Source organism: Sturnira hondurensis, unplaced genomic scaffold (genome assembly GCF_014824575.4).
Source record: "Sturnira hondurensis isolate 20B ecotype Veracruz unplaced genomic scaffold, ASM1482457v3 Scaffold0007865, whole genome shotgun sequence".
NCBI classification, from domain to species: Eukaryota; Metazoa; Chordata; class Mammalia; order Chiroptera; family Phyllostomidae; genus Sturnira; species Sturnira hondurensis.
In genome coordinates this window covers 2391808-2415544 of record NW_028080496.1, presented here as the reverse complement: position 1 = coordinate 2415544, position 23737 = coordinate 2391808, and the positions used below count along the sequence as shown (strand labels likewise).

The 23737-nt window shown below is 45.5% G+C and overlaps 1 protein-coding gene across 2 annotated transcripts; it reads right to left on the bottom strand.

Annotated features, from left to right (window-relative positions):
• Nucleotides 1-1595: 1595 nt before the first annotated feature.
• BTBD1 (BTB domain containing 1) lies at nucleotides 1596-20032 on the bottom strand. 2 transcript variants are annotated; one of them, XM_037053519.1, is made up of 8 exons: nucleotides 19563-20032; nucleotides 18284-18440; nucleotides 13673-13778; nucleotides 12683-12880; nucleotides 10006-10198; nucleotides 4793-4880; nucleotides 3962-4108; nucleotides 1596-3314 (listed from the first exon to the last, which is right to left on the bottom strand). In XM_037053519.1, the coding sequence occupies exons 1-8, from the start codon at nucleotides 19958-19960 to the stop codon at nucleotides 3159-3161; spliced, it is 1443 nt and encodes a 480-aa protein (XP_036909414.1). In that variant the 5' UTR covers nucleotides 19961-20032; the 3' UTR covers nucleotides 1596-3158. The 2 variants fall into 2 exon arrangements, with proteins under 2 accessions (XP_036909414.1, XP_036909415.1); XM_037053520.1 differs by lacking the exons at nucleotides 1596-3314; nucleotides 4793-4880 and having other exon boundaries at nucleotides 4006-4108.
• Nucleotides 20033-23737: the final 3705 nt, after the last annotated feature.

The following is a 23737-nucleotide window of genomic DNA, read 5'->3' as shown; positions in this document are numbered from 1 at the left end:
AAGAAGGCTTTGGTAGAACAAAGTGAACCAGGTATTAACCCAGAGGCGTATTTTATTTTAAATCAGTCAAGAAATGAGGCACGAAAGCTGAGTCAGCCCCATATAGCACTGGGTAAGTCGGCAGCCTCAGCTGGAGCGTGGAGAGGTCCTGTGGAAACGTAGCGGACCCTTGTGCTGGTGAGGCTTCCATGGTACCTGGCAGCTGAGGGGAGGGGTGAAGGGGCGCCCTGCACAAAACCACTCAGCCTTTCCCAAAGGTGGCTGCAGGGCAGAGGGGAGCCATCAGCCCCATTTGCCACCAACTGTGCCTGGGACTTGTTACTTCCACCCAAAATCTGTCTCAAGAGAGGAAGAAGAGTGGGGTAGTGCCCAGTGGTGTGGGGAACAGGGGCTATGATCCAAATGGCAGAAAACCTAATGTCTGTACTGGTTCCTATTTTATCTTCAGTTCCTAGTAAAGTTCCATGTGAAAACTCCATCATGTCTTGGCTTTGCCAATGGAGAAAATGGATTTTTAAAGGATACAAACTAGACAAGAGAATATATGAGCCTCACAGCTCTGGGGCTGGGATCACTATGGCCGCACCCCCTCTTATGAAGGACACATTATGTTGTCTAATGCAAGCAACAGTTCCCAGGTTTCGAATCTGAAAGGCTAGACCAGGGAAGCAGAGGAAAGAAAGCGGTTTGAAGCAGGTGGGACTAGAAAGGGAGGTGGAAAAGTACGTTCCAGACATACTGCCTGCAGCCCCGTGCGCTGGAAGCCCTGGCTTTCCCTGAGGTCCTCAAGCCTGTCTATTCCCAGGTAAACCTTTTCTTTGGAACTCTAGCTACTACTTATGCAGACCTAAAACAAAGGGTACTTAGATAATGCAAATAAATCATCTCAATGTGTGGGGTAGATACTGGAATAATCACACTTCCTAGAATATAGAAAATAGATCTAGAAAATATTCCTAGAAAAATAGAATATTTCCTATTCCTAGAAAATAGAATATACTTATATTCTGTAGTAAATACAGGTTAGCCAGGTCCTATTGTAAAGTTGGAGAGAATGGCGACGTGTTACTTTGGGACCCAGAAAAATGATGTTTTCCCAACTCTGTAACTTGGAAGTTAGACCTGGGTTTCAATTCCACCTCCTACCACTAATGAGGCTTGCATCTCTTTGCCTGCGGAGAGGGTATTATAATAGTTCTTACTCACCCATAGCGATGTTGTGAGAAACAAACAAGAATGCGTGTAAAGTACTTGGTGCAGAGACTGGTTCGCAGTAATCGCTCCGGAAGCTGTTAGTGACACTAAACAACCGTGAGACGGTCGTCACACTGCAACAGAGTGAGTGGCAAGCAGTCCTTCTTGTCCTACCTCCTGCAATTACAACAGGGGAGAAAAGCAGGATGGAGAACAGACTGACAGCAGATGTTGCCGCTGCAGGTCCTGTGACGTCCTTTACGGCAGAAGCGAGGCACTGCTCTTTTGTGTTGTGTTACTTCTGTAAACTAAAAGTTAAACCTCAATTAACTAGAACCCTCGTTCCAAAACAGCATCTTACGCTCAGCGTTTAGAAAAAAAAGACAACTGACCAAAAGAAGAACAAATGGATAGTATTTATTTTTTAAAAATTCCAGGGATGTCCCGTATCAGTGAACAGTTCCGTTTCTGGTGCCTCCCACAGCTCCCTTCCGGAGCGATCACTGCTCGACGTGGGGCAGTGGAAGCACCTGTAACGCCTCAGACATCAAAACCATGACCTCATCTCAAGCACAGCGTCCTTTTTAAGGCAGGAGTGTTTTCCATACGGCTAGTTCAGGGTGTTTGCTGGTTAACCTCACCACACATCCACAGACACCCCAGTGAGCTGAGGGTTAGATCCACAAGGTCACGGTACCAGGGACAGAAAAAAAGCCCCTTTTCTTCAGTTAGAAACCTCGGCCACACGCATAGCATACTGCCTCCGTTGAAATATAAAATGAAATGCTACTGTAAATGAAAAAATTTGATATCCTAAGTTACTGTTATTTAGAAAAAAATTCTATTTAAGTTGATACTTGAAAGAATTGTGATTTTTAACCATCTTTGACAACTAGTTGATATACCTTAAACTTAATTACACGTTTTTATAAGATACCGCTTTCAAAAGAAAAAAGAATTTTATATAAAAATTTTGTTTTATAAAAAGTGTATAAATGTCATTCTGCCACATACACTTCCTATTCCTTCCTAACATAGCTGTACCTGTGACATTTGTGAGGCCATGAATATTAAACATATTTTACTTCTGGGACAGAATTGTATAGGTGACAAAGTATGGTGTCCCTTCAGCAGGAGAGATTCTGTTGGATATCTTTAAAATTTCGAAGTAGTTGTTGGTAATGTATTTTATTCTGCTTCTGGCTTGTGTTCCCCAATCTCCTCCGGCATCACCACACCCTGCCTGGACCCCAGGGATGCGCAGCAGCGCCCCCTGGACAGAGAGGGTGACAGTGCACTTCGGCGACAAAGAATCTAGTCTTAGACTACACCTTCAGATCCTTTGTTCCTATCACATTATTGCGAATTTGTACAAACTCCTTTTGTACTTTAAACCTGTACTATGTAACATGTTACTATACAAAATACCCTTTTCTGTAAATGCACTGAAAATTTTCTTGGGCATTCTATTAGGCCTATTTCTAGAGATATTCCTAACTCCAAATTTAAGGTCAGTTTCCTTAACTGTCTGAAATTAGTTATTTGCGTTAATAGGAATCCTATAGGATTACTGACCCTGGAAGCCTCCATCATACGTCCATCTCATGGAACCTTCAAAACAGTGCAAACAAAACAAACCAGCCACATAACACAAAAATCTTTCCATTATAAAACTGCTGAAAGGTCACAGGTCAGCTGATCTACAAAATGATACAAGATAAAGCCGAAATAGCTGTTTTTTTTCCAAGCAATTGAACCCAGTTTTCCTTTCCCCTAAGGTTATAAGAAAATGGAAAATCTGCCTTTACATTATGCAGAGATTTAAATAAGCATTTATCTATCTCCTCTAAGAAACTAAAATGTTTCTTTTCTTAGAATTGTAAATATTCCTATGGCCACTATTTTTATGCCTATGCGACTAGACTGTATGACACCATCTGGCCAAGATGGACTGTGATGCTACATTATGTGTAAAAGATTATTTCTGGTATCTGGCCGTCCTCTATTGAAGTGCCATTGTTGTTGCCAGGGGAGCTGAAAAAGAAGAAGACAGTCTTGCCAGCGGGCGCCTCGTGCACTGCTTTCTTCAGCCCTTTTGTGCCGTAGTGGGAATCTGGGCCCTAGACGAGAACAAAAGTTCATTAGTCACTTTTCTTTAACAAACACTCGATTTTAGGCCGTGTCTCAGTTTGATTACTGATCTAGGATGCTGCCTTATAGCTCCTATGTAAAACTTTATGCCAGGGCATTTAATGAAAAATGCCATTTTTGCTACTAAGCTAATTAGGGATTAAAATGACTGAACAGAGAGCTCAGTTACTGGAGAACAGTGATGGTTTAAGAGAATGGTTATGCCCTGGCTGGGTCGCTCGGCTGGTAGAGCACCATCCGGATGCAGTGGGTTCGATCTCCGGTGTGGGCACACACAAGAATCAACCAATAAACGCACACTAAGTCGATGTTTCTCTCTCTCTCAAATCAATGATATAAAACAAAATATTTTACAGTTACTTTATCTCTGTCAATCACTCAATCTCCTACCCCAATGAAGAGCTACTTCTGAATGCAGAACTACTGTCTTTGGAGCAGAGCTGTGCCGAGAGGCCCGTCTTTCCCCAGACCCTCCCTCCGCTCCTCCTGAAAGGCTCGCAGTCGCTGCCTCAGCCTCTGCTGAACACGCGCTCGCTGTGTGTGGCGTGCCGGACGTGCGGATGGAGGAAGCCATGGGCCCTGTGGCCCGACAGCCGGTGCGTGCAGGACCACTTACTTTGAGGGTCGCACACGCTGTGTAGCACACGTTGGGCAGGATCTCTATGGGTTCCTTGAACATGACCCTGAATGTGCCGGCGCTCCCATCGCAACTAAAGCCAGTATCATTCTGTCCCAGAGTTTGTTTTTTTTCATATTCAATGATCTGTAATTTTTAAAAGAGAGGTTATGCTTAAGTTAAACCAACTGAAAGTTTCACAGAAAACACAAAGCCCTCAGGAATGGCGGAACAGACTACTGCATCTCTTGTGTGATGATTTTCCTCTACTCATCTCTAACCCCCAGCAAGGCGGCCGGCACCCACTGCAGCAAGGGCGGGGCGGGGGGCCGGGCTGCCTGCCGGAGCGGGCAGCGCCCGTCACAGATGCGTGGCTCAGGCTGGGTTTTTCGAAGGCGAGGGTGTTAGACACCTGAGGGAAACGAGCCTCTGCTCCTTGCAAGCTTATGTCTCATTACTAGGACCTTCCAAATGTTATTTCACTGAAATTGAAATGATATTAAGTACAGTATTCAGACATGTGGATATTAAAATGTGAAAAGTCTGACTTTTCACTTGAGGTCCAAATCTGTGCCAGGCTCTGAGGGAAGAGACCTCCTTGTATCTTAACGCTTCCACGAAGGATTCCAAGACTCCAATTTTCTGAAACTTAATTTTTTATCAATTGTAAAACAGAACTCTCTAGGCTTAAAATGCTACTAAGAGGCTTTCTGAGTCCTTTGATAATTATAATGAAATTTGGATTCTGTCAAAACAACATCTTATGATAAAATTACAGGTTTGTTATATTTGAAAATGATATATAGCTGCGGGGGGTGGGGGTGAGTGTACCTGTATATTGACTTGATAATCCATGGGACCATGAATAGATCCGTATAAACCAAATCCAACTATAGAGATTCTTCTGTTAACTGTGAACCTGAGAGAATGAATCAAATATAACAACATACATAATTTAGTAAGCATTCATATTCTAAAGGCTTATCAAGTTTTTTAAAAGATTTTATTTATTTACCTTGAGAGGGGAAGGGAAGGAGAAAAGGAGAGAAATATCAATGTATGGCTGCCTCTTGAGTGTCCCCTGCTGGGAACTGGCCTGTAACCCAGGCATGTGCCCTGACTGGGAATAGAACCGTGGTTGTTTGGTTCCCAGGCCTGCACTAAATCCACTGAGCTACACCAGTCAGGGTGCTTATCAAGTTTTAAAGTATTACCCAGAATGTCTAATTTTGCTCATAAAAAGGGAAACCATCACAAATTAGACATCTGTGGAAATACCGCCTCCTTACAAAAAGAAACGCAACTCTTTCTAGTAAATTTTAACTTAATGGTTAAAACCACAAGGAGAACCTGTTCTCTGCACTATAGATCTTTGAGTCAGAGGAATTTATTTACACTAAGTACCCACTCTTGCTGTAATGACGACTTCTGTCCAGCTTGTACGCACATCTCCCCCATGCACACTGTGTCGGCCACGAGGCCTGAAGCGCGGCACCCCGAGCTGGGACAGTCCCTCAGCAGGAGGAGCACTCACTGTGGGCCTGTCGGGTGAGGGCCTGGGCCTAGCACTGGGGAAATGACGGCCCCTCAGAGGGCACCGATAATAGACAGATGCAGGAACTAAATGCAAGTCGTGGTAAGAGCTGTGAGGGCAGCAGGCTGTGGTGATGGCACACTGGCGGCGGGGGGCTGGGGACAGGACCTCACGAACAGTGAGATTTCACATCAGAACCACTGGCCGGCCGGGTTTGGTCATCACGGACGCAACCCTCACTGCAGAGCACGCCCCGTGCCAGGCATGCAGCTTTGGTTCGTCACATGAGTTACTTCCTTCAACCACCAAAACAGCTCTATAGTTAAGTAACATGGTATTATCTTTATTGTCCAGTTTTTGTAGTTGAAGAAACTGAGGTTTAGAGAAACCAGCTGGTCCGATGGAAACCTGCGGCTGAGCTGGGACATGAGTCCAGGTCTCTCTGGTCAAAAGCCCATGTTCTCAGCACTGCGTAAAATTCCAGGGCAGCATGAGGACTATCTTGAACAATTTTTAATGGAGAATTTATATATTTTTCCTTGTTATAATAAAAAAAGATAGTCTCCGCTAAAAAAATAGAAAGTTCAACTAAACAAAGGAGAAAATTTAAAAGCTATCTGAATCCACCATCCAGAGATGACCCCATTTACTCTTCGGTGCCTTTCCTTCCCAGACTTCTCATTCCAGTTTTCAACAACAGGAAAGCAGACTTTTTTTCCTGTGAACATACGTTATTTTAAAAATCGTGTCAGAAAAAAATGTATGCCTTCTTTTTCATGTAAAAAAAGATTAGTACTGATGCGCTGTATTTAAATAACCCCTGCTTGCTGGACAATCTAGGTTCCCTGTAGTTTTTATTACACACCAATATCATGATGAACAACCTTACAACTAATTCATCTTGCAGTCTTAAGTATTTCCTGAGAATGAATTTCTGGAAGTAGAACTGCCTGGAAAGATGAAAGGTATATTCTTAAGACTTCAGCTAAACATCAAATCAATTAACACTCTACAAGAAATGAAAATCGCCCTGGCTGATGTAGCTCAGTGGATTGAGTGCAGGCCTGTGAACCAGAGGATCGCGGTTCGATTCCCAGTCAGGCACATGCCTGGGTTGCAGGCCAGTTCCCAGCAGGGGACTCACAAGAGGCAACCATACATTGATACTTCTCTCCTTCTCTCCTTCCCTTCCCCTCTAAAGATAAATAAAATCTTAAAAAAATCATTTGTATCTTACTCTCAACAACCATGAGTACTTTCACTTTTTTGCCATGATTAACAAATTCTATTTATATTCCTTGATTATTAATAAGTTGATGCATTTGTTCATATGCTTCCGTCTACTGGATTTTTTCCTTAATGAAATACCCACTCATGTTGTTTTCCCCTTTTTCTCCGAAAGACAGTGTTACATAGTTATTTATGCTTTCTCAGTAATATCCACTACAAAGAGCTTCCTGTTTGCCATTTATCTTTTACCCTCGCGGTGGTCTTAGACATAAAAGTCTGAATCCGTGGCAGTCTCAGCATGACCTATGCCAGGGGTGAAGAGGCCTAGCTCACCCTCATAGTAAACAGTCTCCTGATCCAGCGCATCACGGCTTCGTTTTTCATATTAAGACTCTAATTCATACAATATCTGGCAGATGGGATCCGTAAGGATCTTGTATGTTCCCTCACAATCTAAAAGCTCGTCTACATCAGGCTTGTTTCTGAACTCTAGTATCTTCCATGTGATACTAACCTGTTACAGCTTTACAATACTTATGTTTCATCCACACCACTCTTTTAAAACATTTACTCTCTCAGACAACCTGCAGACTAATTCTGCCCGGCCACGCCCCCAGCAAAACCACGTGACTCCCGAGAGTAACCGCCCACCTGGACTGGTGGGTTTGGAGAGACACGTGGTCCCACTCCCCAGTTCTTCACAAAGGTGCCATACTGTGCACTTCTCACAGGATTCAATCCCACTGCTTTATGTCACTTGTTACTATTCTAAGTGGAATCTGTTTTTACTCAATACTGTCACTGCAAATGTAAACTTTCTTATTTTTGTATTGCAGCAACACATCCCCAAATGCACCATCTTAACCGTTTCAAGCGTCGGGGTCAGGGGCATTAAGCACACTCACACTGCTGTGGACCATCGCGACCACCCACCTCTGAAACCAGGTTTGATGCCACACAGCAGGGGTGTCAAACATTGTCACTGGGGGCCACATCAGCCTCCCGGTTGCCTTCAAAGGGCCAAATGTGATTTTAGGACTGCATAAATGTAACTACCCCTTAACAGTTAAGTGAGCTCGGCGCTGCCACCAGGTAGAACAAGGTGCTGGGTCAGATAAAACAAGGTGGAGGGACGGACTCGGCCCGCGGGCCTGGTGTCCACCACCTGTGCCGTACGGAAACACCATTGGCTTCTGCATATGTGTTTTGTAAGTGGTCACTTTTCTCTTATTGGTCCCAGTACATGTCTACTGTTGCTGAGGTTGTTCTCAGAAGCCACGGGAGGCTTGTTTTTACAAAGCTCTGGGGCACTAGGGGCAGGGGCGGGGGCCACCAGACTCACTGCAGCGCTTAGAACAGCCCGCAGACAGTCCCAGCTTTCAGGTGTCCTGTGAGAATCCACCTGGGCTAACAGCCGCTCATGCTCACGACGGCGCGGCTGGAGCGCTGGCTTGCCAGTCCCCCCCCCACAGCCTCCTCCAGACCTCGTCTGCTAATAGCTGTGCGTGGAACGAAGGTGGAGTTTTATCGCAAGTCCTTTTGACAACTACTAAAATAATCAAATTGTTTTTCTTCTTTGATCTGCTACTGTGGTGAATTGTATTAATGCGTTTCCTAATACTGAGCCGTTCTTTCCATCTACAAATAAATTCTATCTGCTCGTACAGTACTATTTTCCCGCGGTCCTGCCAAGAGTCAGTATGCTAACATTTTGCACAGACTCCCGCCCTGTGTGAGTGCAGCTGAGCTACAGACTTTCTGTCTGGTCAGAGTCCTGGGTCAAGGGTCACAGTTCCTTCAATAAATAACCGATACGCATTTTCTTCTTTTAATGCTCAAGAAGAGATCTGTTCCTTCAAGTTTTCATAAAACTCACCTGTAAAAACCACCTTGTGAAGGGACAGTTCTTTGATAACTTTTAATTCCTTCCATGGTAATGGGTTTATTCAGGCTTTCTTCTTCAGTCAATTTTGATAATTTATATTTGCCTATAAAATGATCCATTCCATCAAGACGTTCAATTTATTAACACAGAGTAAACCCAGAATTAAAATAAAAATCTCCTCAGTATATGGTTATATTCCCATTATTTCTAAATGTAAGTGTGTTTTCTTTATTACCTTTCCCAGAGGTTTATTTATTTTATTGGCCTGTTTCAGGAACCAGCTTACAGATTTATCAATTCTATTATTTTAATTCATTAATTTCTACCTTTACCTATTTCCTTTTTCTTTCTTTCAAGATTTTTATTTATTTTTAGAAACAGGGGAGGGGAGGAAGAGAGGGAGAAAAACATTAGTGTATGGTTGCCTCTCATGCGCCCTCTACTGGAGACCTGGCCTACAACCCAGGCATGTGCCCCAACTGGGAATCGAACCAGTGACCCTTAGGTTCACAGGCTGGTACTCAATCCACTGGGCCACACCAGCTGGGCTCCTTTCTCTTTTTTTTGCTGTTTACCTTCTAGCTACTTGGGTTGAGTGCTTAAATTATTTCTACTCTAATTTATTTAGTAAAAGTAGTCTATTATGATTTTTTGTGTGTGTGATACTTTGTCCACCTTGTCCTTCATGAGTTTTCAGATACAGAATTTTCATTGAGAATGATTACTGAATAACCCACAAATGCATTTTTAATTTCCATTTTATTCCAATATTTATAAAGCTCCTCATCCCCTCAGAGTCCCATTTTTGACAAACTTGTCATTAGTTCCTAGTTTTATACAAACATGCTATTAAAATAAGTGAAAACTGATTTTATGCAAACTGGTTCTTATTCTATTTTGACATATAACTTAAAGAGATACATACATTAGAAGAAAGATAAATTCCTGACAAGATTATACACATGCATCCTTTTAGATGTTTTTTCTTTCAAAGCTTTTATAAATACATATCCTGGGCTATTTTCCCTGCAATGTCTGCGTAAAGCAACAGCTCGCACTGAACAGAGCGAGGAGATGAAGTGCATTAAATAAACTGCAGCCTTAAGACCGTAAAGACGGCGCTCGATCCGTTCAGGTCCCGACCTCGGCTCACCCACAGCAGCAACCCTAAAGGAACTCATGGCACAGAAGGAAGGCCCCATCCAGTCCCTCTTCCTTCACTTGTTTCCTCGTGATTCAGTGCAGAGACCACTACGCCTCACGGACTTTTTGATTCTCGTGTTAAGTGAAACATGCATCACACAGCGTGCGAAGTAAAATGGGGGTCAAGGACCCCCCACAGCGTGAGGATGGCAGCCGCACCAGCCCCCCGCCGAGCCGCGCTCCGCCAGGTACCTGATGCGGTCGCTCGTCCCGCTGTAGCCCCAGCGGCTCTCCACTTGCTGGAACCTGTTGATGCAGCACTCCTTCCCTCGGAGGCAGCAGCGCGGCCGGTCGATGTAGTCCACGCGGGGTTTAGGGTTGACAGTGAAGTGAAGGAAGAGATTCACCACTTCACGGTCCGACAGAATTCCAGACTGAGCAGGGCCTGTCGGAATAAAAGTATAACCCTCAACAAAAGCACCTTGATTTCCATTCCTAACTTTATAATCCTCCACATCATAATGTGAATTCAAATCTGGAAGATGCAAAGCACCAAGGAGGTAGACAGATCGCAGCATGTATAATTTTAGCACACACAGGGGCTGGCCAGAGAAACGCCCACTTGAGCGTGGCTGGTAGGGCAATAACATGGTGTCATAATTTATAGTTTTAATTTGAGCATTCCACCTAAAAAGTCATGTGGTGTGTATAAGTGTGATATTGTTATGCTGCAGAATTACAGGCTGATGGTTTTGTAATAGAAGAGGGGCATTATTTGTGCCAAATCCAGCATTTCAAGTTTTTAAAATCCATTTGCGGTTCATCTAATAAAATCTGAGTGTTAAAATCATTAATAAGAAAATTAAATAACTAAAATCATTCATAAATCAAAGCTTGGATGAAAGCCTGGATTTTTCTATCCACTCACCTACTCTGAGGACCACAGACTTTTGTCACCAAAAGGATGAGAGTCCTGCACTCTGATGGGCAAGGTGACAGCAACCAGAGCTGCTGTCACCTCCCTCCGCCACCTACACCTGTCCGAGGCTACAGCCTGAACAATGGCATCTATTTAGAGGGGACATGGACAGGACAGGGCTTTCCTCCCGAGTTCAGCAATCAGCAGAGGGCAGGCGCTAACACAGGGAGAGCTGTGAAGGCCACATACGCATCTCTCGGTCCCCCGTTCGCTGTTTCTGAACACAGGAAAACCCCAACCCGCCTTAACCTACCTGGGAATAAGGGCTCTTCCTCACAGCAGAGGCCAGGAGAACCCTCCCAGTGCTAGTTAAAAACAATCCAAACAAGAGACTGCAAAACTAAATTAAAAAAACATTTTTAAGCTGCAACAATAGCCCTGGCTGGTGTAGCTCAGTGGACTGAGCGCGGGCCTGCAAACCAGAGGATCATGGTTTGATTCCCAGTCAGGGCACATGCCTGTAGCTCAATTCACTGAGCTATACCAGCCAGGGCAGGTAAATAAATAAAAAAATTTTTTAAACCTTTTAAAAAAACTGCAAAAATAAATAGCTGATAAGGTAGAAATTTGGGTTAGGAAGACATGAAGTTAGATTTTAATGAAAAACCCTGATTTTTAAACATTACTAGTGTTCCTGAAAAACAAACAATAAAAAATAAGATAGTGCCATAATTTAAGTCTATTATAAAATATCCCTTGTTGAAAAAGAAATAGTCCTCAGATCATGAAAAACATTCTCAGATATGCACCGGGTACCTCCCTAAAGAAAGCGATAGAGACACGTTCCAGGTGACAGAGGGTCGAGTCAAAAGGAAGAAGTTCAGGGTCACCATACGAGGACCAGGGCAGGCACTGAGAGCAGCACGGCCTGCAGCCAGCCGCAGTGGCGGCGGCGGCAGCACCACAGGGGCGTGCAGTGCATGTCTGCTACCAGTGCCACCGAGCGGTCCGCAGAGGTGGGGAGAAAGACCACACCACCCTTCCATTCCCGTCTTACATGGGGGAGGTCAATAAGTATTATTTCAGTGTGAAATGGAGAATTAAGAAAATAGAGAGGGGGAAGTAAAAGCAAAACTTATGATTTCCAAATCTCTGGATAGAAAACAAAGCCAATGCACACAATACCAAAACAGAGAAAATGAAGGGAATTCTCCATTAGAACACTTTTAGAAATAGAGAGGTGATTTGGGAAAATGGATTATTTGACTATAAAAAAACATTACTTCTGTAGGATGGACCGGTCCATGTCACAGAACAGCGCTGGTGGAATGCTAACACAGCTCTCCCGAGTGGGCAGAGGAGGGGAGCGCGTGGAGGCGGAGCCCTGGGTCTGCAGCGCCCACCCCCTCGCCCGGCCAGGCGCTGCTCTGCCTCAGCGTGCGGCTGCCAAACAGGAACCGGCAACCCAGAAACTGGGGTGGTCGTTGCTGGACTGAGGAGACCCAAGCTGGAACTCAAAGCCTCCAAGGCAGCCAGAGAGTGACCCCCAAAGGGATGTGGCAGAAAGACAAGGCCAGCATGTTGGGCACACTTTCCGTGTCTGCTGATTCCTACGTTATGCACAAGCAAGAGGAAACTGAGACCAAGGAACCTAGCAGAGAGGAGCTGCTAAGAGACGAAAGAGTTACCCAGAAATTCCCGGTGTTTTATAAGGATTACTACCTTGGACAAGGCACCTCACCACTCTCAGGTTCAGTTCTCTAACCCATAAAATACTACTTTCTATATATTTAAGCTTTAAAATATATTAATTACATAACCTGTATTATCTTGAAGGACTGTTAGGATTAAATAAAACTACACACACAAATGCACATACATATATCATGTAACTGGAAGAGTGACTGGTCCTCAACAAACAACAGTTTCTTTTCCTCTCTCGTGCAGGGAGACTGGCTGACTGACCATTGAAACAGTTCCAGACAGACTCTGGTCCGGCCAGGGCCTTACCCGCTGCAAACTCCTCGATGGTCATCAGTGGGAAGCGGATCAAGGACAGTGCTTTTCCCAGCACTTTCTGTTTGTTTCCGAAAGTCACAGGCAATTGCTGTCTTTGACATTCTGCTTCTGCCCATCGTACAATAGCTCCAAAAAGTCGGCTCTCTCGAATACTAAGTGTGTCTCTTTCCAGAACTGCGCAGAGTGTGTCTACAGGTAAAATACAAAAAATAAATTAGAAACGTCTTGCTCTTTCATAAACAATACTGACAAACTTGCTTACATTAAGTTTTCAAATGTCTAAAGTAGGTTAGATACTTAAAACTACAGTCTGTACTTTAAATGCTGTCCGGCAGTGGCCCACACATGCATAGTAAAACCACACCCTTCTGTACCTCGCCTCTGCCTTCCCCTAGGTACACGTCTTCATGCGCTCCCTTGCCTCTAACGCTGCCCCCTCTGTCTCAGCCAAAAGTTCATCCCCAGAGCCTCCTCAGTGAAGACTCCTAACACCACTCCAATCAGAGGTGACTTCTTCATGTTTTGGATTTGCATAGTAATTATTTTCTACATATCTAATTCAGAAAATGCAAAAATCCCCTTTTCTCCTATGCCATCTCTTCTGTTAATGTCTTAAATCTTAACTCTCACAAATCTGTCCCTTGATTCTCCACATAGCTGATTGTTTCCTTAAGAGAAATTATATCTTACTTTTCTTTGTATTTCTTTTTTTTTATAGGACCCTTGTAAATATATAGTGCTGTGCCTATGTGAGCAGTCAGTGAATATTTTTCAGATCTGACATCTTTTAAAAGGCAATGAGGTAGTTAAGAGTTTTAGGAATATCTCACCAAAATAAAGAAAGCAAAAATCTTAGAGGGGTACACTTAAATCATTTGGAAGAAAAGCCCTAATGTGAGATCAGCTGGCCCTGCAAGGCTGACGGGCCGGGCATCCCTGTACGGAACACGCAGGCGCAGCCTGCATCCGTCCGGGACTCACCTATGTCGATGTCGGTGAACCCCTCCGCGCTTATCGCGTCCGTCGTGCTTTTGTCTATCGTGTCCAGGCAAAGACTAGCGAGCTGAGGTTCATCGAACAGTCGAGCCTGAACACATGAAAAGACCATGATTTTGTTTCCACAGCTCTCTTATCTGCAGGCTGTGTGTATACAAAGTTAACACTGTAAACAGTAATAATGGCTAACTATGTCAAAATACCTACTTAAAATATAGTTGTAACATCTAGATATCCTTGTAACTTTTCATTCCACAATCAGAAAGAAAAGGCTGGAAGTCCTTTTACAAATGGCCTGCTGGGACACCAGAGTCACATCACCACCGTTTCTGTATTTTCACATGCGTGCATGTACACTGCCCACTTCCTTGTGTGTTACTTATTTCAATCATTACCGAACACCCTCGTGAGATAAGACATTAGTATCCAATTCCCCAGATGAGGACAGAGGGTCAGAGAGGCGTTCCAACTTGCCTAATACCAAGCCAGTTACATTGCAAAGCCAGTACGTAAATCCAAGTCTGACGATCTTTTCACTAAACACTACCAATTGCCCAGTATACTGGTACAAACAGACTAGATTTTCTTTTCCCATTTCCTGTGTTGATTGGCGGGAGAAAATAAAGTAGACTTTTAAAGTAATGAAGGCTCTGGGAACCCAATAAAAAACTATGCCTAATGACAGAAGAGCAAATAAGTAAATGCATGTGATTTCATGAAGAAATATCATACAACAAGGATGAAAATCTACAACTATTCACAGCAATATGACTGAATCCCACAAACGTACATGATGAGCCAAAGAAGCCACAAAATACACTGAGCAAAACAGTACAGGCTATAGGATTCCAGCAAAGCTAATCTAGGCTTTCGGGAATCAGAAGTCAAGGTTATATGTGCTTTATCAGAATGAATATTATAATTTTTTTAAAGTTAAAAAGCCGAAGGGACTGGGAGTGGAATCTAAACTCAGACGAGATGTTAAAAAACCGTAATGCTGAAAAGGGAGGTGTGATGACAGGTGTGCTGATCTCTCCGTTGGCCGAGCGTCAGCCCTTTGAGTCCACGACAGGGACAAACACCAGCTGCTCAGCGGGGGCCACGTGGGGGGTGGGGGTGGCGCAGACATCTGCCACGAACACTGCCACTTAGTTGACCGGACCACAGGCGACACCATGACTTGGTGTGGCTTATGACTCTTCATTTAATTTTAAAGTAAAACTCATTTTCAAAGGATTTGATAACTCAGGTGCTACTGAACAAGACACAAATACAACTAAGTTAAAAAGTTATCTGTGTTTTATAGAGGAGAGATGAGTACATTAAACACATTGACTTATATTTTAAATGTATAGATCCAATATATGATTCATAATCATATTTACACACACATATATATTTTAATCAGTAGAACACCTCTTAAAATTACACAATATTCATATATGGTTGTAAATGCTCTTCTTAGATTATATAGCAAGCTTGTTTATATTAATTGCTTAGTTTTTAATAAATGTTAGCCCTAAACAGAAACACAAAATCTGTATCATAGAATGATGTATACAGGTATATATAAGTGGGGTAATGTTTGCCTTATATAACCTAGAGGGTTCATTAATGATCAAAGTACATAGTGCACTGGAAAACAGGCCATGTGTATTTTATGTTACATATACCTCTGTGTGTGTGTGTGTGTGTGTGTGTGTGTACATGGAGGGGGCCCGAGCCATTTGAGAATGAATTACACACATTACCACCCCGACCCTTCGATATCTCCATACGCACTTACTAAGAGTCAGGACGCCCTCTCGCCAGTGTTAACTGTGGTGAGTGACAACACGGCACTTTGATCCACTCCCTGTGTGCAGTTCGTCAGTGGACCGGGTAATGAGTCTATAACACTCATCCTTCCAGCACAGGATCCTGCCTGAGATCATAGCTCATACAGTTTTTTTTTTTATTTTTAAAAAGATTTTATTTATTTATCTTAGAGGAGAAGGGAAGGGGAGAGAGAGAGAGAGAGAGAAATATCAATGTATGGTTGCCTCTCGTGCATCCCCTGCTGGGAACTGGGAACTGGCCTGCAACCCAGGCATGTGCCCTGACTGGGAATCGAACTGCGATGCTCTGGTTCACAGGCCCTCGCTCAATCCACTGAGCTACACCAGCCAGGGCTAGTTTTAAGATGTGAAAAACAGTACATTTTTAACAAGTGAAATTCTATTACGGGCAAACACTTTAAACAGTCAACTCAACTATATTTTTAGTTAGTGCCCATGCAAAAATTCACCTTTCACTCTAGGAAAAGTAATTTTTTAAAGAACTACTTTACTCAGAGCATAAATGTCAAACTTCAGTCCCCCGGGTTACACAGGCAGGATCCAGCCTCCCGTGCAACCCACTGCTGCCCCTCAGCGTCTGGCATCAGCTCTGATCAAACAGCGCTCTGCCCGCGCCACTTCATACTAAGGGCTTTTCCCTGTGCAAATCAGCGGGCACGGTACGCCGGCCCTTGGTGTGGAAGCAGGGCTGGGTCTCCTCCAGCGAGCGAGCAGGCTCATTGCAAATGACTCCCTTGGCAGAAACGATACATTCACGTGACTGTTTAACTAATTCACATGACCCACCAATGAAAACCGTGGAGTAATACTGGGCTCTCAGACCAACAAGGCACCGAGAAGGTCCTTTTCTGTCCCGCAGTGGTCTTTGTTAGCCCTCGCTATGCCCGGGGTGGCCCAGAAACCAGCACCACCGGAAGCCCTTAGAAATGCAGGCTCTCAGGCCCCACCTCTGACCTCCTACACCAGCAGGTGTATTTTAATTGTCAAACTTTCATTTACTGCCTTCTGAATTTTAAGACTGAACTTTTAAAATAAAGTAGTTAAGTGATTCTCTCTATACACAATACAACCCCTTGGACAATAGAATTGTCCATTGTCAACCCCTTGGACAACAGAATTCTGTGAATATCAACTTCTTTATTAGATTTTCATCACAAATTCAAAAAAGGAAAAAATGCAGAAGATCGGTCATTAGTTCTATACCTTGGTCAAGTTAGGGCGCCCCTCTGTGCGTCCACTGCCTCACCGATACAAGGGCAGTGACACAAAAACCTTCACCTGGGACACGTGCACCTCCTGAAGGTCTCGTGACAACAGAGTGAATCGATGCACGGGAACGACTAAGAGCGGCGCCCGACACACGCCGCTGTCATCGTCAGCAGTATCACCAGCGCTAGAGAACTAACTACCAGTGTGAGGGGAGACTTTACTTTTACCACCTGCTGTCTGATGTTGCACGGATACTGACCTCCCTAAGCTTCCCTTTTTTCATCTTTAAAATGGGGGTAATAACAGGCAGCAACGTAACAGAGCTGTAATTAGGAGTCAAGGTGAGAACATGCACAAAGGGACTACCTTAGTGTGTGGCACAGCCTATATATAGACACAGAGTTCAGTGATTATGTCCCAGGAGAGGCGAGATCAGCTTCTTCTTTATTCTGCAACTGCAAATACTCCTGGACAATCAGACTCTTTAAAAAGGTGTGCCCTCACACATTTTCTACAAGCAGGCTGCTCATAGAACAGGAAAACAGGGGCTCTGGGCTCTAGCCCCACAGAGGCTGTGGTGAAATTTTTGGCAGGTAACTTATTAAGCCAGGTTTTAGTTTTTCCATTTGTAAAATGAAAGGGTTGAGATAGGGGACATCATGATTATTGCCAGTAATAATATTTGAGAAGATTATATGTTACTGGCTTAGTTCCCCACCCCCATTTTAACTTGCTGACTTCTGTAAATAAGGTCACATTCTGAGGTACTGGGGACCAGGATGTCATGCCATCAGTTCTGGGGGACACAACTGAACCTGTAACACGTGGTTAGAGGCTAGCTTAGAACTTTCTTTAAAAAATTCATACAAGAGTATTATAACATAGCCTAAAAGAAAAACAGCAATTTGCTTATGTCTAAAGTATGACGCGCAGTTTACAGGCATTTGACAAATGCTAAACCGTGTATGTTAAGGACTGGTTAATGGTTCCACAGACGTGTTTGGTTTGTAGAAAAACACCAGACTGCACACTTACAATATGTGTACTTTTTCTGTACTTTGTAAGTACTCCTTTTAAATGTCAGAGAAAGCATATTTCATATAAGCCTTAAATTTTAACTCCCCCAGGAGAGGATCAGCAAGCTTACAGATACAAGTCCAAACACAGTAAATTTTCGAACTTCTTGAGACTTGAAATACTCAGTGATTATTTCAGACCCAACAAAAACTGAGAACAGAAATGTTCAGAAAACTTCACACTACCACTGGATCCTGATCCCAACTCCCACCCTGAACAGCTACGTAACTCTGAGTCTGAGCACCCTACTCATTATATTTCCCCACCTATATGACAGTGTATTGACTCTAATTCTTTTCCATTCTAAAATCATTCAAATCTGATACATTTCCCTGAACAGAACAGTAAGAATAATTACCTTTACTTTAAAATAATAATCTAGGACCAATTCAACGAAAAATAGTAAATATCCATATAGTTACAGTCGATTTATCAAACTACAATGGCACACTCCTTAGGCACACGGACCTACCTGGGTAAGTAACATAAAGGCGTTATCTGCCCTGAGGTGTTTGGTGAGAAATTCCACACAGTGTGCTTCCAAGGCTGGGACTGCGTATTTCTTAGCAGTATAGAGAGTGGTCATAACTGTTTCCGGGCCAATCTGAACCTCATCTGAATACAGAAACCTGGAAAGCAACGGGAAATTGCAGAAATGGTCAGTAATGTTTCACATAAGTAAGCAATCCATCAACGTTCAAGCTCCGAGGAATAGTTTCAGAAGACAAGGCGCAACCTAAAAACCGGAAATGTGCACCAGGACCGTGGGACGCCTGCACACATATCATCTCGTTTTATTCTCATCGTGTCCTGGCTCCCGGAGAGGAAGGCATTCTCCCCATTTTACCGAGAAAACCAAAGTGAAGAGAAAAAGGACTTCCCTTCTAATCTGCACTTCTTTAATTACAAATGAGGTTAAACATTCTTTGATAATTAGCTGCAAATGTTCTCCTTTCCCTAAATCATCCTTCCTACTTGCGTGAATTTGTACTCAATTCCGTACTGATCTCCCTGATTGAGCTGTCAGCTGTCTGGACTAGCAACCGATTCTACTGACCTACGGGTCACGGCCTGGGTACCACCCAGGACACCGCAGCTGTCATAACAACGCGATGGGCAGCGAAAACCAGGGGGTCTGGGAGGGGAGTCGGCTCTGCTACCTCCGGCCAGTTACTTGCCCTTTCAGGGCCTCGGTCCCCTTTGCAAAAATGTGGAAAACGATCCCTATACCTCCCTACGTGGACTTTTGTTAATAAAAGCCAGTAATGCCAGACTGGTAGCTCCCTTCCGTTAAATGAAATCAATCAGGAGTCAATGTAACCCCAACAATCCAGAAGCAAAAACCAGCACGGGCGGCAACGTTCCTTTCCAAGACGACGGGACCCTCGTGTGCAGAAGCGCAAGGCAGGTGACCCCACACTTACTGTCGGCACTGACTCTCCCGGGTCCTGACGACGGACGCTTCACGCCGAGAAATAAGGGGCCACAGTGTTTTGAAAGGAAAAAAAGGGGTCCCCTCCCCGGAACCCAAACACAGAACTGGGCAAACGGGCCACCGGGACGACCCGCTGTTGGAACGCGACGTGAGGGCGCCTTTCAACGGCAGGACCCCGCTGACCGGACGGGACGGGACGCGGGCACCCAGGGGCCCGGACGCCATCGCCCGGTCAGACGTCGCCCTTCCCGAGCGACGCCGAGGCTGGCGGGCCGGAGCCCCGGCCAAGGTCACCCCGAGGCCGCGGGCCGCTCACCTCAGCAGCGCCAGGAAGGCGGCGGGCTCCACGTCGGGCAGCTCGATCTCCGCGGACGTGGTGGCCATGCCGCCGTTGAACATGGCGTCGAAGACTGCGCTGCCGGCCGCCAGCACGAAGCGGTGCGCGGGGATGCGCTGCGGGCCCCCGGCAGCGGCGGAGGCGGCGCGGCCCTTGCCCAGCACGAAGCGCACATCGCTCAGCAGCTCCGAGTTGAAGAGGAAGGCGAAGCGCTCCTTCAGCGACGCCTTGGTCGCCTGCCAGTTGTACAGCGGCTCCCGCTGCAGGGGGAGCAGTGGCCCCAGAGGGGACGGCGGCGGTGGCGGCCCCGCGGCGCCCGCCTCCGCCTCAGACTCCGGGGTCTGCTCGCCCGAATCCGCCGGTCCCAGCGAGGCCATCCTGCGGCGCGGCTGCTCGGGCTACGGAAAGCCCGCCCGCCGCCCAGCCGCCATCGCCGCCCCGCCCCCCAGCCTTCCCGGAAATGCGCTTCCGGAAGCCGCGCGCCCCCGCGGGTCCGAGAGCGGGCGCGCGCGCGGCCAGGCCCCGCCCCGGCGCCACCGCGGGTCTGGGAGGCGCGCCGCTTCCTCTTTTTCCAATCCTCGGGGTCTCCAACAACAGGGCCGGCGCCCTGTGTACCTGGGACAGGTCCCTGGGCTGCCCCTCAGGGAGTTTCTCACCTGGAAGGTGAGAGGGCCGAGCCCCTAAAGCTTACTTTCTCCACTATTTAGGACTGATAGCTTTCTGCTGTTTGTCTAGTAGCGGGTTAGAACAGCAAGAATGGGTCCTAATTAGAACTGCTGATGGCACAATAATTGCTTCCAACTATACTTGGGGGGGGGGGAATACTCCAATAACCCTAAAGACCGACTTCTCTAAATTCTTTGATGATAAATTTTGTGAGTCTCCCGCAGCCGCAGCCGTTGTAAACTCCCTTTCTGATTGGCAACTCCTCTCAATCCCATTCACTCCATGTGATAACACGGTCAAGAACTACGCCCTTAGGTTTGCTGCTCATTATGGATGCCCGGAACCACCTCAGAAAAAGGTTTACCCTTGTGGAACCTACAAGGATTTCTGTTGTAGGCAATGGGGTTGTGAGACCCTGGCCATAGACTGAAACCCCAGAGGTAGGAATGATAAACATATAACCCTTTTCCGCGATCGCAGCGGAAAACCAAATAATAAAGACTGTATGTTAGACAATGCAATCCAACCACGGTAACAGTCCTAAACCCAGGAGACCCCGAATGGATCAAGGGTCGTACATGGGGGATTAGACTTTCTGTGTCCGGGACTGACCCTGGAACCTTCTTCACCATCAGAAAACTTCCTACTAAAAACAGGCTACTCCTTAGAGGAGTGGGAAGCGGGCTGCCACCCTGGTCACCTAAGCCCCCTGTCAGCTCCCCGGCAGCACCTGAGCGCCCCGGCAGTGAGACAGACCCAGACCAGAGGGGAGCCACTGTGACTCCTACTGCTGACTCGATCCCGATCAAGACAGAAGAGGAGAACCATAAATTACCCTTTTATACTCCCAGCCTGTTACTAGAAAGGCCATACCACCAAGAGATTTATGCCCTAGATTTACTAGATAAGGTATTTCTGTTCTTTAATAGCACACAGCCGGATATTACAGAGTCTTGCTGGCTGTGCCTAAGTCCCAGACCTCCTTTCTGTGTAGGGCTGGGGGCCAACACCTCAAGAGGAGGGGAACTGGCTCCCACCACAGTCACCCTCACGGGTATTCAAAACCAAGATCGGAATCAGATAAACACGATTGTATTTCTGAAGGATCCCTCACCCTAGCAGAGTTCCATGGGAAGGGAACTTGCTACCTTCTAGCAAACTTCACCTTGGATACATCCAATTATAGTGATTATTGCCTTAACCAAGAAACCCTGCCTGACACCCTAGAGAGCCCAATAGTAACAAAGGCTCCTGAGGGACTATGGTTTGCATGCACTCAGGGCATTTTTAAGTGCATAGTCCCCACCCATCCTGAGCTTTGCATGAGCGCTTATATCATTCCTCAAGTATATTTATATGGAGGAAACCCTGAATTCCTAGTTGCTTCCCCAAGGTGGGCTAAGCCGACCCCACTCCTCATCCCTATCGTGGCTACCATAGGACTCGTGGGTTCTGCCGCTATAGGAGCAGCATCACTCATTCCAGGNCATTCCTCAAGTATATTTGTATGAAGGAAACCCTGAATTCCTAGTTACTTCCCCAAGGCAGGCTAAGCGGACCCCACTCCTCATCCCTATCGTGGCTACCATAGGACTCGTGGGTTCTGCCGCTATAGGAGCAGCATCACTCATTCCAGGGGAAGCCAACCTTAGGCAGCTATCTCAAACCTCTTCAAAAGACAGCTCCCTCCTCCAAGATCAGGTAATATATTTAGAGCGCCAAGTAGACTCCCTTGCTGAAGTAGCCTTACAAAATAGGAGAGGATTAGAGCTCCTCTTCCTCCAGCAAGGTGGGTTATGTGCTACATTAGGGGAGGAATGTTGTGTTTATGCTAACCACTCTGGAGTAATTAGAGAAAATATCAAGACACTCACCAAAAGATTAAAGGATAGAGAGAAAGAGGAGGAAAGTTCTAGTTGGTATGCCTCCATGTTCAAAACATCACCTTGGTTAACTACCCTTATATCTGCTATTGCTGGACCCCTCTTACTGCTCCTATTAGCGATCACCATAGGGCCTATCATCCTAAATAGAGTTCTTGCTTTTATCAAAGAGAGGGTAGAAGTAGTCAAGTTAATGGTACTCTCCCAACCTTATACCATCATCCCAAATGATAAAGAGTCAAGGGTTTGACGTGCCCACAAGGAAAACGGGGGAATGTTGGGAACAAGGAAATTGAGAACTAGTAGTGTGCTGAGGCCACGGGGAACTAGAAAAGAACACTGAGAACAGGATGGAGTTGAACAACCATCGGCACAGTGCAAATGTTCTCCCTTGGGCAAATTAGGTCGATTATAATCTATATAAGGACTTATTTTATAGTTTTCCACTCAGACCCCATCCTGTTCCCGAGCGCGGGCTCTGCAAGCAAACAGCTAACTGCCACGTCTGCTTCTATGTAACGCTTGCTTGCTTGCCCCTATATAAGGACTTAGCTGTGAGCGCTAGGCACGACTCTCGTGTGCAGCCCTTGTGGGTATTATGTCCTCGGACATCTTGAGAGTTCGCCCCTGCACAGGTTAAACTTGGCCAATAAAGTAAGGTCATAAACCCTGAAAGTCTCCGACATTTGTTCTCGCAGGTGGTGGATGCAACAAAGGCCAAGGGAGCCAGTGGGAGGGGGGGAGGGAGACAAGAGCTGACCCTCTGTAATCCAGCGCCATCCTTTCTCTTCGTTCTTGCTCTCTTCTGCTGTGTTTTTGGACGCACGGACTCTTTTATTCTTTTGGTTTAATGTTATAATCCATTACCCAAAGCCAACCATATTTTAAATTTCAAAGAAACCATAAATGTACCAGAACAAAAAATAGCACAGGCCCTCTCTACCTGGTAGAGCCACCCGGCGCTAACAGACACGGACAGTTCATGACGCAGAGCAGCTGCCTGCGGGGTCTACCCCAGGGCAGACGGGGCATCCTCCAGGGGGCACCACATGTTAGGACAGGAACCGAAGACTCCACAGATTTTAAAAGATAGATATTATGCAAAGTGTCTTTTCTCACCACAACGGGATGGAGTTCGAAATCAATTTTTTTAAAGGAAAACTGGGAAATGTACAAAATTGTGGAAATGGAACAATATACTCTTTTTAAAAAAGATTTTATATATTTACCTTCAGAAGGGAAGGGAAGGAGAGAAGGAGAGAAACATCAGTGTATGGTTGCCCCTCATGGGTCCCCTGCTGGGAACTGGCCTGCAACCCAGGCATGTGCCCTGACTGGGGATTGAACCGGGATCCCTTAGTTGGCAGGCCTGTGTTCAAGCCACTGAACTACAACAGCCAGGGCTGAAACAATATACTCTTAAACAACCAAAGGATCAAAGAAGAAATCACAAGGGAGATTAGAAAATACTTAGAGACACACAGAAACAAAACCACAACAGACCACGTGCAATGAAAGCAGTGCTGAGGAGTAAATTTACAGCTACAGACGCTCACCTTAAAAACATGGTAGATCGCAAATCAACAACCCAGCTTTCCAACTTAA